Source organism: Gossypium raimondii, chromosome 8 (genome assembly GCF_025698545.1).
Source record: "Gossypium raimondii isolate GPD5lz chromosome 8, ASM2569854v1, whole genome shotgun sequence".
Classification (NCBI taxonomy): domain Eukaryota; kingdom Viridiplantae; phylum Streptophyta; class Magnoliopsida; order Malvales; family Malvaceae; genus Gossypium; species Gossypium raimondii.
Window position 1 is genome coordinate 56760199 of NC_068572.1, and position 12706 is coordinate 56772904.

The 12706-nt window shown below is 33.7% G+C and overlaps 2 protein-coding genes across 2 annotated transcripts; one reads left to right on the forward strand and one right to left on the reverse strand.

Moving 5' to 3' along the window:
* Positions 1 to 848: 848 nt before the first annotated feature.
* On the forward strand, positions 849 to 6811 carry LOC105792395 (homeobox-leucine zipper protein REVOLUTA). Its single transcript, XM_012620952.2, has 18 exons — positions 849 to 1766; positions 1854 to 2019; positions 2429 to 2508; positions 2599 to 2689; positions 2775 to 2870; positions 2972 to 3085; positions 3181 to 3264; positions 3390 to 3545; positions 3636 to 3710; positions 3975 to 4081; positions 4180 to 4363; positions 4505 to 4693; positions 4819 to 4899; positions 5265 to 5399; positions 5560 to 5894; positions 6036 to 6141; positions 6216 to 6365; positions 6480 to 6811. Exons 1-18 carry the CDS (start codon positions 1534 to 1536, stop codon positions 6627 to 6629), a joined length of 2532 nt encoding a protein of 843 aa, XP_012476406.1. The 5' UTR covers positions 849 to 1533; the 3' UTR covers positions 6630 to 6811.
* Positions 6812 to 9145: 2334 nt separating this feature from the next.
* Positions 9146 to 12363, reverse strand: LOC105792396 (CASP-like protein 5A2). The gene is made up of 3 exons (XM_012620953.2): positions 11691 to 12363; positions 10413 to 10545; positions 9146 to 9512 (listed from the first exon to the last, which is right to left on the reverse strand). Exons 1-3 carry the CDS (start codon positions 11930 to 11932, stop codon positions 9321 to 9323), a joined length of 567 nt encoding a protein of 188 aa, XP_012476407.1. The 5' UTR covers positions 11933 to 12363; the 3' UTR covers positions 9146 to 9320.
* Positions 12364 to 12706: the final 343 nt, after the last annotated feature.

The window sequence follows — 12706 nt, forward strand, 5'->3', positions numbered from 1 at the left end:
GTTACTTGTTACTGAAACTGTTATTTGTAAAGCTTGCCCCACTGTTGTCGCCGCGATCCATAACCTCATGCTACTGTTGAACCACTCTAGAATTTTTCTCATATTCTTATTTTCCTCCTCCTCTTCTTATTTTTATTCTTCTTCCTTGCTTTTTTTTTCTTTTATTGCCCAACCCAACTAGGGTTTTAAATTAGGTTCGTTTACATAATAGGATGCCATGTCACTTTTACGTTACGTCTGTAACAAAAAATGGTTAATATAACTGATTTATTATTTTTTAAAAATTATTTAACTAAATTAAAATTAAAGTGATTATTTTATCAACTGCATAAAAAATGAGTGATTGATGTAATTTACCTAAAAATTATAAAAATTTATAAAAAATAAAAATTGGGGCATCATTAGTCTATTTTTAAAATTATTTAACTAAATTAAAATTAAAGTGATTATTTTATCAACTGCATAAAAATGAGTGATTGATGTAATTTACCTAAAATTTATAAAAAATAAAAATTGGGGGCATCATTAGTCTCTCGGTTTCGGCCCTAACTTTTATTTCTTTTACTAATTTCATTTAATTGTTAATTAATGGTGAGATTTTATTTACTGTCAGAAGATTTAGGGATAACATAACATGTCATTTCATATAGACAAGAGAGGCAGTAAAGTAAATGAGGTGAGCTGGTGAACTGAAATATAAAAAAAGCAAAGCAAAAAGCAAAATAATAATAATCTCTGTTAACTTTGTCGGTTTGCCTGCAAATCAAGCTCTCTTTTTTCTTACTACTGTTTCAACCCCTCCCACTTTTTTTCTTCCCATTCTCTCTCTCTAACATTATATTTTGTCTGTGTGTTTTTATTTTTCTGAAAAAAAAAAAACTCCTTTTAGTGAGAGTTCAAATATTTTGTGTGTTTTCGAGACTCATCTTCTTCTTCAAAATGGTTTGCAATTCAGTTTCTCTTCACATTTGCGTGGTTGGTTTTTGCAAAAGACCAGCCTCTTTTTGAATGCTACTAATACTATTTACAGGCTCTCATATTCTTGAGATATAGCCTTTCTCAAAGACCTTCTGTTTTTCAGTGAAATCGAGCTTGCTAGATATTGGGATCAAAGATTAAAAAATTTTGTCATCAAAGTTGGATCTTTTAGTTCAGATTTTGGGACCCATTTTGTTTTCATTTCATTTCATTTCACTAGCAGCTTGACTGATGATCATCATCAGCTAGAAACATAAAAAAGGCAAACAACCCCCCCCTCCCCCATTTGGCTTTCACTCGAGGAGGTTGTCTCAAATTGAAACTCCTCATTTTAGCTTCCCCCCCTTCTTTATATGCCCTTTTGTTGCGTACATCATATATAAAAGGGGCGGACTTTACTAAGAAAAAAAGAACCTTAGTTCTAAAGCAAAATTCCTTCAAAACAAGCAGCTCTTTTATCACTCAGCTCACAGCTTCAGCTCTCTCTCTCTCTCTCTCTATATATATATATATGTTAGTTGTTCGTATATAAGAAAGATTGAGTTTTAGCAAGAAATGGCTATGGCGGTGGCCCAACACAGGGAGAGCAGTAGTGGCAGTAACATCAACAAGCATCTTGATAATGGCAAGTATGTTAGGTACACAGCTGAGCAAGTTGAAGCTTTAGAACGAGTGTATGCTGAGTGCCCCAAGCCAAGTTCTTTGCGTCGGCAACAGTTGATAAGGGAGTGCCCCATTCTCTCCAACATTGAACCTAAACAGATCAAAGTTTGGTTTCAGAATCGCCGGTAGGACTTGGTTTTCGTCTTCTATTGAAAAAAGTTATTTTTTTAGAACATTTCAGTAATGGGGTTGTTGTCATTGGGGGCGTGCAGATGTAGAGATAAGCAAAAAACAGAGGCTTCAAGGCTGCAGACGGTGAATAGGAAATTAAATGCCATGAACAAGCTGTTGATGGAGGAGAATGATCGGTTGCAAAAACAGGTGTCTCAGCTGGTGAACGAGAATGGGTATATGAAGCAACAACTGCATACTGTAAATGTATATTCTTTTAGTCTCTTGCTCTTTCATCTTCTCCATTGCACTGTAGTCTAATGTACTGTTTCAAAATGTATCATGTGATAATTTATGTCCTCTATTTGCATTTTCAGTTGAATCATGGTACTGTATATAGTAACTTAGTTTGTTTTATACTTCTTTTGGTGTTGGCTTTTTTTGAGAATTTTGTCTTTAATTTGTCTTCATGGTTATATGCGAATATTGTGTCCTATGCTTCCCTGTGATGTTTGCCTCAGATTGTGCATTTTTGTGGCTTTGTTCTTTTTGCTGCTTTCTTTGTCTTAGAGGGTTACTTGGGCCTTTTGCTATGAACAAAGATTATGCATTTTCTGCCTGTTCCATTTTTAGGTGTTTTAACTTAATCGCTGCTTATTTTGGGATTGCTTTGCAGGCATCAACAAATGATGCAAGCTGTGACTCTGTGGTTACCACTCCGCCGCATTCACTGAAAGATGCCAATAACCCTGCTGGGTAAGTTCCATTATTAGCTACAATGAACCCCCTCCCCCCTCTCTATATGTAGACATAATACATGTTTTGATTTCATTATGCTCTTGGTAGACTCTTGTCCATTGCAGAGGGGACCTTAAAAGAGTTCCTTTCTAAGGCTACAGGAACTGCTGTAGATTGGGTCCAAATGCCTGGGATGAAGGTTTGTGTATGCATCTAGTATGCTATTTTTCTCGTGTCACACATTGGAAATGTTTCTATGCTCATTTATTTAAATCTGTTCTCAGCCTGGTCCGGATTCGGTTGGGATATTTGCGATTTCCCAAAGTTGTAGTGGAGTGGCAGCCCGAGCCTGTGGTCTTGTAAGTTTAGAACCTACTAAGGTATGAGTTACAGTGTCACTATAAATACCTGAAGCATTTTATTTTCGTTATTGCACATGAACTATTTGAGTTGAGCAAAACCCTTAAGTCATTGTTAATAGATTGCGGAAATTCTTAAAGATCGGCCATCTTGGTTCCGGGACTGCCGGAACGTTGAAGTTTTCACCATGTTTCGAGCTGGCAATGGTGGAACAATTGAGCTTATATACACACAGGTCAAAGAAGAACCATTCTTTGATTTATTTCTTTTTTATATTTATCAATGTTAATCCTCTTGACATGAGGGGTGACTAAAATGAGATTTGTTTAGATGTTTGCACCAACTACACTGGCTCCTGCAAGGGACTTTTGGACTTTAAGATACACTACGACTTTAGAGAATGGCAGTCTCGTGGTATGCATATCTTGCACTTCTTATTTTCCTCCTTGAAGGTCCATGTAATTTGATATGCATTCATTGTGAGAGTAACATGATTAGAGGTGCTGACGGGATTTTCTCTTTATGCTCTCTTTTCCAAGGTCTGTGAGAGGTCTCTTTCTGGTTCTGGTGCCGGCCCAAATGCAGCTGCTGCAGCTCAGTTTGTGAGAGCTGAAATGCTTCCTAGTGGCTACTTGATCAGAAGCTGTGAGGGTGGAGGATCAATAGTCCATATTGTTGACCATCTAAATCTCGAGGTAGGACTTCTAATAAGTAGGTGCTTCTTTTCGGTATTCATCAGATGCCTCTTTTGTGGTAAGGCTAAATTACTAAACTCCTTATTCCAGGCATGGAGTGTGCCAGAGGTGCTACGCCCACTTTACGAATCATCAAAAGTGGTTGCTCAGAAAATGACAATTGCGGTGAGTAAAATCCTTAGTTAAAGGTGAAATAATAATTTAGTGCAACTGTAAAACATGGATCATTTAACATTTAAACCGCAGGACCTAAATGCAGATTCATGTTTTACAGTTGGTGCTAATTCTCTTTTTTGGCATGTATTGTATCGAGTTTGGTAGTCTAAACACAAAAACAACTCCAACATATAAAGAAAAGTTATTTGGTTTTATCTTTTATTGCCTTGAAAGGCATTTTCTGGAAGTACTGATTAATTGATCAATGCATAGGCACTACATTACATTAGGCAGATTGCTCAGGAGACAAGTGGCGAGGTGGTTTATGGTCCAGGCAGGCAGCCAGCTGTCCTGAGAACTTTTAGCCAAAGATTAAGCCGGTAGCTGAATATTATGTTAAATATTGAATATAAAATCCCTGTTTCTATACGTTTGTTGTTTCATTGAAATGTTGTGTTGTCTATCATATACTTTTTAGAGGCTTCAACGATGCAATAAATGGGTTCAATGATGATGGATGGTCAATAATGAATTGTGATGGTGCCGAGGATGTGATAATTGCAATTAATTCAAACAAGAGCTTGAACAGCACTCCGAATGCTGTCAATGCTCTTCCGCTACTTGGGGGTGTTCTTTGTGCAAAGGCATCAATGCTGATCCAAGTGAGTTCTAAAAAGGCGCTGAAAACTGAACCCAATCCCGTTATCTATAGAAACAACTATATTAAATTAATGAAATTGCATGTTTAGTAATTAAGGCTTCCGGACCATGCCTTTGGCTCTAAAGCTTCTTTTTCTTGTCAGAATGTTTCTCCTGCTGTGCTTGTTCGCTTCCTTAGGGAGCATCGTTCAGAGTGGGCTGATTTCAACGTTGATGCTTATTCTGCTGTATCATTGAAGGCCGGATCATATGCTTATCCTGGAATGAGGCCTACAAGGTTTACTGGGAGTCAGATCATAATGCCACTTGGCCACACCATTGAGCACGAAGAGGTACATCTCTTATTTGATCATTCTATTCCTCCCAGGCGATTTTAAAAATTTAAGATATGTGAGTATTAAGCACTTTGTAGCTTTTTCCAATAAGGTTTGCTAATTCTGTAATTATTGTGCATCAGTTACTTGAAGTTGTAAGACTCGAAGGCCATTCTTTTGCAGAAGACAATGCCTTCTTGTCAAGGGACATTCATCTATTGCAGGTACATATTGAATTTTGATGTTTATTTACATAATTACATGTTAAATCAGAATATTGAACTTCACACTTTTTGTCATCTTACCGGTTTTATAATATTTTTAACATGAAATCAATATTTTCATATTACTTGAAACCATCCGTGATTGCATTTGCAGAGGTCTTTCATTTAACCGCCTTTGATGTTTATGATAAATTGTATTCTGATTAATTGCGTTAATCTATACTCACTGCTGTTTTAATATGATCTCAGTTCTTTTAAATTGCCTTCATATTTTAAAGTTGTATGGAATGCCCAAATGTGTTGATTGAATTTGACTTTGCATATGTATATATAAATTCAATATATCTGCATTATCATCTTCGCAGCTATGCAGCGGAATTGATGAGAATGCTGTGGGGGGCTGTTCTGAGCTTTTGTTTGCTCCAATTAATGAGATGTTCCCGGATGATGCTCCTTTGTTACCTTCGGGATTCCGTGTTATACCATTGGATACAAAATCAGTTAGGTTTCACCGCTCTTCACTCGATCTTTTTTCCTTGGTGTTTTGAGACAATGAGATGAAAGTCCTATAAAAATGCTAATGCCATTGAAATACGACATAATAAGTGCCATAATCGGACTCAAATATTTTTTTGTTAGTGCTAATGTATTGTTTTACAGTCCGATACACAGGATTCATTGGCAACAAATCGAACTTTGGATCTTACTTCTAGTCTTGAACCGGGGCCTGCAACAAACCATATTGCAGTAGATGCCCCATCATGTCCAAACATCCGATCAGTGTTAACCATTGCCTTCCAGTTCCCTTTTGATAGCAATCTTGAGGATAATGTAGCAAACATGGCACACCAGTATGTCCGTAGCGTCATATCTTCTGTCCAGAGGATTGCCATTGCCATATCTCCATCGGGATTGATCCCAGCTGTTGGACCAAAGCAATCTCCTAGCTCTCCGGAAGCACTTACACTGGCTCACTGGATCTGCCGGAGTTATAGGTGAGTCTTCAACGTTTCAAAAATCACTAGATTTTGCTAACATGCTATCCTGGAAGTTTCGATTTTATGCAGAATCAGCTCTTTCCATCCTCTATGATCCTTGTAGTGCTAATATATATTTTTCATTTCTCATTTCCTCAGTTACCATTTAGGGGCAGAACTGTTGCGACCTGAACCAGCTGTGGGTGACTCGTTATTGAAGAATCTCTGGCAACATCAGGATGCCATATTGTGTTGTTCATTGAAGGTACGGCTACAATGTTATCAAAAAATCTAGAACACTGCATTTTTTTTATTAATGTTTCTGTTCGGACTTTGCAGTCGCTACCAGTTATGATCTTCGCAAATCAAGCCGGACTTGACATGCTCGAGACAACTCTAATGGCTCTACAAGACATCACATTGGATAAAATATTTGATGAGACTGGACGCAAGACGTTATGCTCCGATTTTGCCAAGTTGATGCAGGAGGTTTGAAACTAAACAACACCACCATACTCCCTACTGTTAAAATGGCATTGTTTTGTTTCAACCAAGTTTTCGATTCGTAAATATTGGCTAAAATTTCGAACCTTCTCTTAACAGGGATTGGCATACTTACCAGCCGGAATCTGCATGTCAACAATGGGACGCCATGTCTCATATGAACAAGCAGTTGCTTGGAAAGTCCTTGAAGCTGATGAAAGCACTGTCCATTGCTTGGCTTTCTCTTTTGTAAACTGGTCTTTTGTGTGAGAACATTTGACTGTAATTTATATGTTCTACACCTCAGGCTTTCCCCAGTGGAGAAGAAAAAAAAAGAAGTTTTGTAATGGCTTAATTCACGATTTGGCCCTGAAGTATACCTATTTTCTTTCTTTGTACCTAATTTCTTTTTTTGTCTCAATTTGGTATCTCAAGTATCAATCACTTCTCAATGTGTGTATGCTTTCATTATATTTTTTGGTCTTTTTTATGATGGATGTTAAAAAAGATCTTATAGTCAATAACAAAGCGTCTTTGTTTTTATTAAATATACAAATATTAAAAATAGAAATAAATACATAAAATTCATAAAAATATAAAATTTAGAAAAATATAAATTATAAAATTAAAAATAAAACTTACAAAAATATGATAATTGAAAGTAAATTAGTTGAAATTAATAATATTATTAAAAATTAAAATAATTGTAAAAATAATAAAATTGTAATTAAAAAAGATATTACCTTTTTTTATAAAATTATAAAATATATAATTATAAAATTCTAAAAGAATTTAAATTTCGAGGGTTTTTTGCAATTACTTGAAATTTGATTATCTTTTTAATTTTTATAACATTTTCAATTTTTATATATTATCTTAAAATTTTAAAATTTATAATTATATATTTTGAAATTTTATAAAAATTATATTTAACATATTTTTAATTTTTATATAACATTTTAATCAATATAGTATATATAGTATAAAAAAAAACTAAAAAAAGACGTGTTGAATTCTAAATGCCACGTGGCCGGTTCACGCTTTGGTCTAACTTTGGGTCAACAATCGGTTAAAGTAAAAAATATTTTAGTTGCTTGGAGTTGGCCAATATTGACCGTGCGTTGATCGATGTTGACCTACCACATCTATTACAATACATGCGTTTTTTTATTTTTTAATTTTTATAATATTTTTAATTTTTATGTATTATTTTGATTTTTTAAAACTTATAACTATATACTTTAGAATTTTAAAAAATATTTTTAAACTATTTAAAAAGTACAATTTTCTTTTAAACTATAATATTACTAATTTATTTTCAATTATTGTATTTTCTTGAAGATTTTACTTTTCTCAATTTTTATAATTTTTTAAAAATTTTATATATTTATATTTTTAAATATGTATATACATTTAATGCAGAATATATTTGTTTTTTTACATAAAGACACCACATGGTGCTTTATGATTGAATATAAGATAAAATATTAAAATAAAAAAATAAGTATCCTTCAATGCCCAGTTGAGCCTTCTGTAATATTCAAACACCCAATCCAGCTCTGGTTTGCAATTTTTTGTTAATTTAATTCAAAATTTCCTTCCTGGTGTGGTGAACCGAACTTTAGTTTAAACCATGTATACGTTTCCTGGCAATTCAATCTCCATCAGAGTCTTGGGCTCTTGGCTACAAACCTGACATTGGCTAATTAACGAAGAATCAGAAAAGGATTAAACAGGTTTAATTTACCTAAATAATTAAAAACAATAATTAAATACTAAAATAGGTTGTCAACTGAATTATATATAAAAATGGTATTTTTTTTGGGTCGCGCCTATCTGACAGGTCAATCACTTCTTTTATATTAAAATATATATTTTTTATTTTTTTAAATATTGTTTTGTTGTTGGCGCCTTTCTCATAGGCGTCACTGCTTGTATTTTATTTCCTGGATCAGTATACGACCTGTGTAGAGATACGAAAATGGTATGGAAAAGGTAACGCCTATCTGGTAGGCGCGACTGGTGGAGCCTATTTGACAGGAACGACTAGTCGAACAAAATAACTATAAAATTATTTTTTAAAAAAAATTTACATTACTAAAAACTCACAAAACACAACAATTTATAATAAATTACTAACAAAATATTTAACAAAATAATTTTACATTACTAAAAACTCACCAAATACTAAACTAAACACAATAATTTATAACATAATCCTAAATTACTAATAAATTAATTTTAAAATAATTACAAACACAACAATTTACAACATAATCCTAAATTACTAACAAATTACTTTTAAAATAATTATAAAAAACAAAAAAATTACATTCATACAAAATATTAACCCAAAACCATAAACCATAAACATAAATAATTTATAAATAATAATTAATAACAAAATTTTTTTTTTGTGTCAAGCGCAAAGGAGGCACTGGCACCTACCTGTCAAGCGCGACCAATGGCGCCTATCTGACAAGCGCGACTGGTTTCAAATACTTTTAACCTGTATTTTGACCCGTTAACTGCATTTTAACCTGTATATATATTTAACATTTTTAATAAAAATAAATTAATAATATTTTATTTAAAGTAAAAAAAATATTTTAATATAAAAAAATAGTTGCGCCTGTTAGATAGGCACTATTTTCGTATATAATCTAGCTGACAACCTATTTTAGTATTTAATTTTTTTTATATTATTTAGGTAAATTAACCGATTAAACATCATTAATGGCCTGCAATATTGGGGCTCATCGAATTGTGATAATTACAATACAGTATGTTTTTAATAGGGGATGCTGTTGATTCAATTTGATAATAGTTATAGACCAAACTATACAACTTTTAAAATCATACAAACAAGTTTTTGTTTTCAAGCACCCGAGAATGTTACAAGAAAATGGTACTTGGCATAATAAAATGCATCATTTACACCCATTTTTTCTGTGTAACCTTCTATCGGGATGCCAGTGACCAAAGGTTGAAGAGAAATGAAGGTAATGTAGTAAACCAGCTAATGAAGGCCATTGCAGTAGCAGTTTCAAACTGCACACAATGGTTCTGCGAACAGATATCAAGATCATTGTCAATAAGAACGGTTATGCCAGCAGAAGAACAAGCTGCGGCAAATGTCAAAGTGGATGCGATCTGCAGTGCAGAAAACATATCATCAGGACAAATAAATTACAGAAAACTAGTATTAAGATAATGGAGAGGTGTTTAATGTAAAACAGGAGGTGGAAAATACTCGGAACAGTTTGAGCTCTCAACTAATGCAAGTCGAGAAGACATGGCAGAAGGTTCCACATAATTCACAAATGTCACTCTGATCAAAGTACTCTACATGATTAAGCTTGTAATGCATATGCAGGAACTATTGTGAAGTTCTTTGTTCTAATGGGTAATTAGCAATTGATTCTGGAGGAGTCTAAGGAATAGCTATATAAGTAATAAGAGAAAATCATGGCAACCCTGAGGCTTCTTCAAACAGAGGCAGGTATAAAGTATGGACAATAATTTTCAGTTGAGTAAAAAACATACCAAAGTGCCAGCTGAAAATCAAACCAGCATAACTTAAAGAGTTATTAGGGACTACTAGTCTTCTACTAGTTGTTAGCCATTGCAAATACCAATGTCTTATAGCAGCTAAGATCAGATCCCATGGCAAGTCAATGAGTTTGATTGGAATATTCACATTGAAATGAAGACTGTCAATACAATTTTGTTGCTTCAAAGCCAAATTTGTTAATGAGGAAAGAAAGTTGAAGAATACTGGAATGAGTAATGATTTACTGCATATTTCAAAAAGAAGACCGAAGCTTTTCTCCAAAAGGAGGCACAAGGTAGACATCCTAGAAACTAGTCATAGTTGAGGCCATATAAGTATGTGCCAAATGTACAATAACAAAGGTAGATATACTACACGATTATGAGAAAGGCAGACATGCAAGCTAGAGACATATATGTGCTTCAACAGAAATTGATAGGACATCACATGTTCTTCAGCCTTCTAGCTTCATTCGTAACTGCAAAAGGTAAATGTCTTACCCCATCACCAATGGTAAAGAAAGTAACAACTCGATAATTCTGCAGTGAACGCATCACTAGAAGAGCATAAATGTCAATAATAGCTAGTGATAAGCTCCATAAACTCTGCAAGCCAGTAGCAGCAACAAGGTAGCTGATGTAGAAAATAATAAAAAATTCCATGTTAGATCAATATACAGTTGAGACTATACAAGAACACTAGCAGCTTCACTTTTTTAATCATATATGAATTCCAAAAAAGCTAAAAGCTTGCAAACAAAAGATCCAGAATATGGAAAAAGGTTCAAATAGCAATGCATGAAAGAACCATGCTGAACAATAAACATTCCTGTAAAGAATCCATTAAGAGAAATCAATTTAGGTTCTCCTCCTTGCACACCGCATTTTAAGATTGTTAACAAGCCCAGATAGTAGCGCACCTAGAGAGTGCAACATGAGACATCCTATTATCAGTATTTGCCATTTTCTAAGAACTCCCACTCTAGTTCTTTGGCATCGCATTAGAATGATACTAGGCATGTAAAACATGTCAAGTTAGCAAATTACACTAAAATTTTAGCACCCACTGGAATTAGGCTTGAAACAAACCCATAAACAGAAAGCAATCAAAGATGAATTAAGGGAAAGATGCTAATCTTCACATGAACAACATATGCGAAATTGGTTTCTTTCCGTTCGTTATCCAAAAAGCTCACTGACATAGTAAGAACTAAATTACACGATATCAAAGTGTAGTTTTAACTTTCAACAATTAATTCAATAAAAATTTAAATTCCCGTTAACTAAAGATACTAATTACAATTTAAGTATATTTAAACTAAGATATTGGTGCTTTTACAAGACATACTATGACTGAACTATATGTAAATTGACTCATAACTAGAGATGTAACCAAAAGAAAAACCAGAATGCTTGGATTGAATGATGGCAATGACTATAGTAACCAATTACCAGCTTCATGTCAACCAAGCCACTCAATAAGCGGCAAAAGAGTTCCATTGATTTAAAGTCTTGGTTGACATTTGGTTCAGGATTTGAGCTTCAAATCTGGATGACCCAATTTCCCTATTCCCTCCTCATTATATATACCCACACAGCTTCATATATTCAAATTCTTAAATTCTAAAATCCTATCTATATAAGCACAAGCAAGGTTCTGACATTTCATTTATAGCATCAGCATCACCATACAAATTTTGGAGATCCTCATCATCACTAGCAAATCCAAACAAATATTAAGCAGAGAACAAACCCTTATAATGTAATCAAAAGAATTACCAAAAGGCGGTAACGGATGGAAAATCACTAGTTGTTGCCATAATACAAAGTCCCACAGCGGCAAAAACAAACTGACATATCCGCAACGCAAGCCCCCCTTGGGTACCGGGCATCCCCTGAAAATCCTTCATCCTTACTCTCGGCACCTCGATGTTTCCGCCACCGCCACCGCCTCCGCCTTCGCCTGCGTCCGTGGTCGGTGGATACTCCGCTGGGTGAACCGAAGCATGGCTTACATTCATCTCTGCCACTAAATCTCCTTCAGTTCATACTCACAGCTCCAGAAACTTATCATATAACCAAACGCGTTTTTTCTTTTTCACTGATTTACACTGTAATCAAACGGAAATTTAAAAAAAAAAGGAAAAAAAAGAGAGATTTCAAAACCGCTAAAACATCGCCATTGAAAATCAGCTCATGTAACTTATCAACAAATGAGATAATCAAACAACTCTTCTCTAATCAAGTAACCATTCCTTAAAAGGTAAAAAAAAAATTATAATCGAATCTTGTTTGCTACTAACAGATCGAGTAAAAGGAAATAACAACAAACTTTCACAGTTACCAAATAAAAACAGAGATTCGTCAAACTAAAATAATTAAAAAAAATAAAATCTGGGATTAAGAAAGTGAATGTTGGTGATGCCTTTTTAATTGCCTTCAGGTTTAAGAAAGTAAAAGTTGAAAAATAGTTGTGTGGATTAAATTAAACAGAAAAAATAAAAGAGAGATTACAGATTATAGAGTAATAAAACGTCAACTTTTAACTCTTCTGCTTTGTTTTTGTCACAGAATGGTCAACATTTTCAAGGTCCACCCGATTACACGGTAAATTTATTCTAAGGGGTTCTCATTTTAATCTTCAAAATATAAAATTAACTTTTCCATAATTATTATTTTAGAAAAATTTTAACTTTCCTTATTATTCTTTAGATTTTTTAAAATATATAAATTTTTAAAAACATAAATTTTATTATTTTTATAAATATTTTGAATTTTAAAATTATTTTAAAATT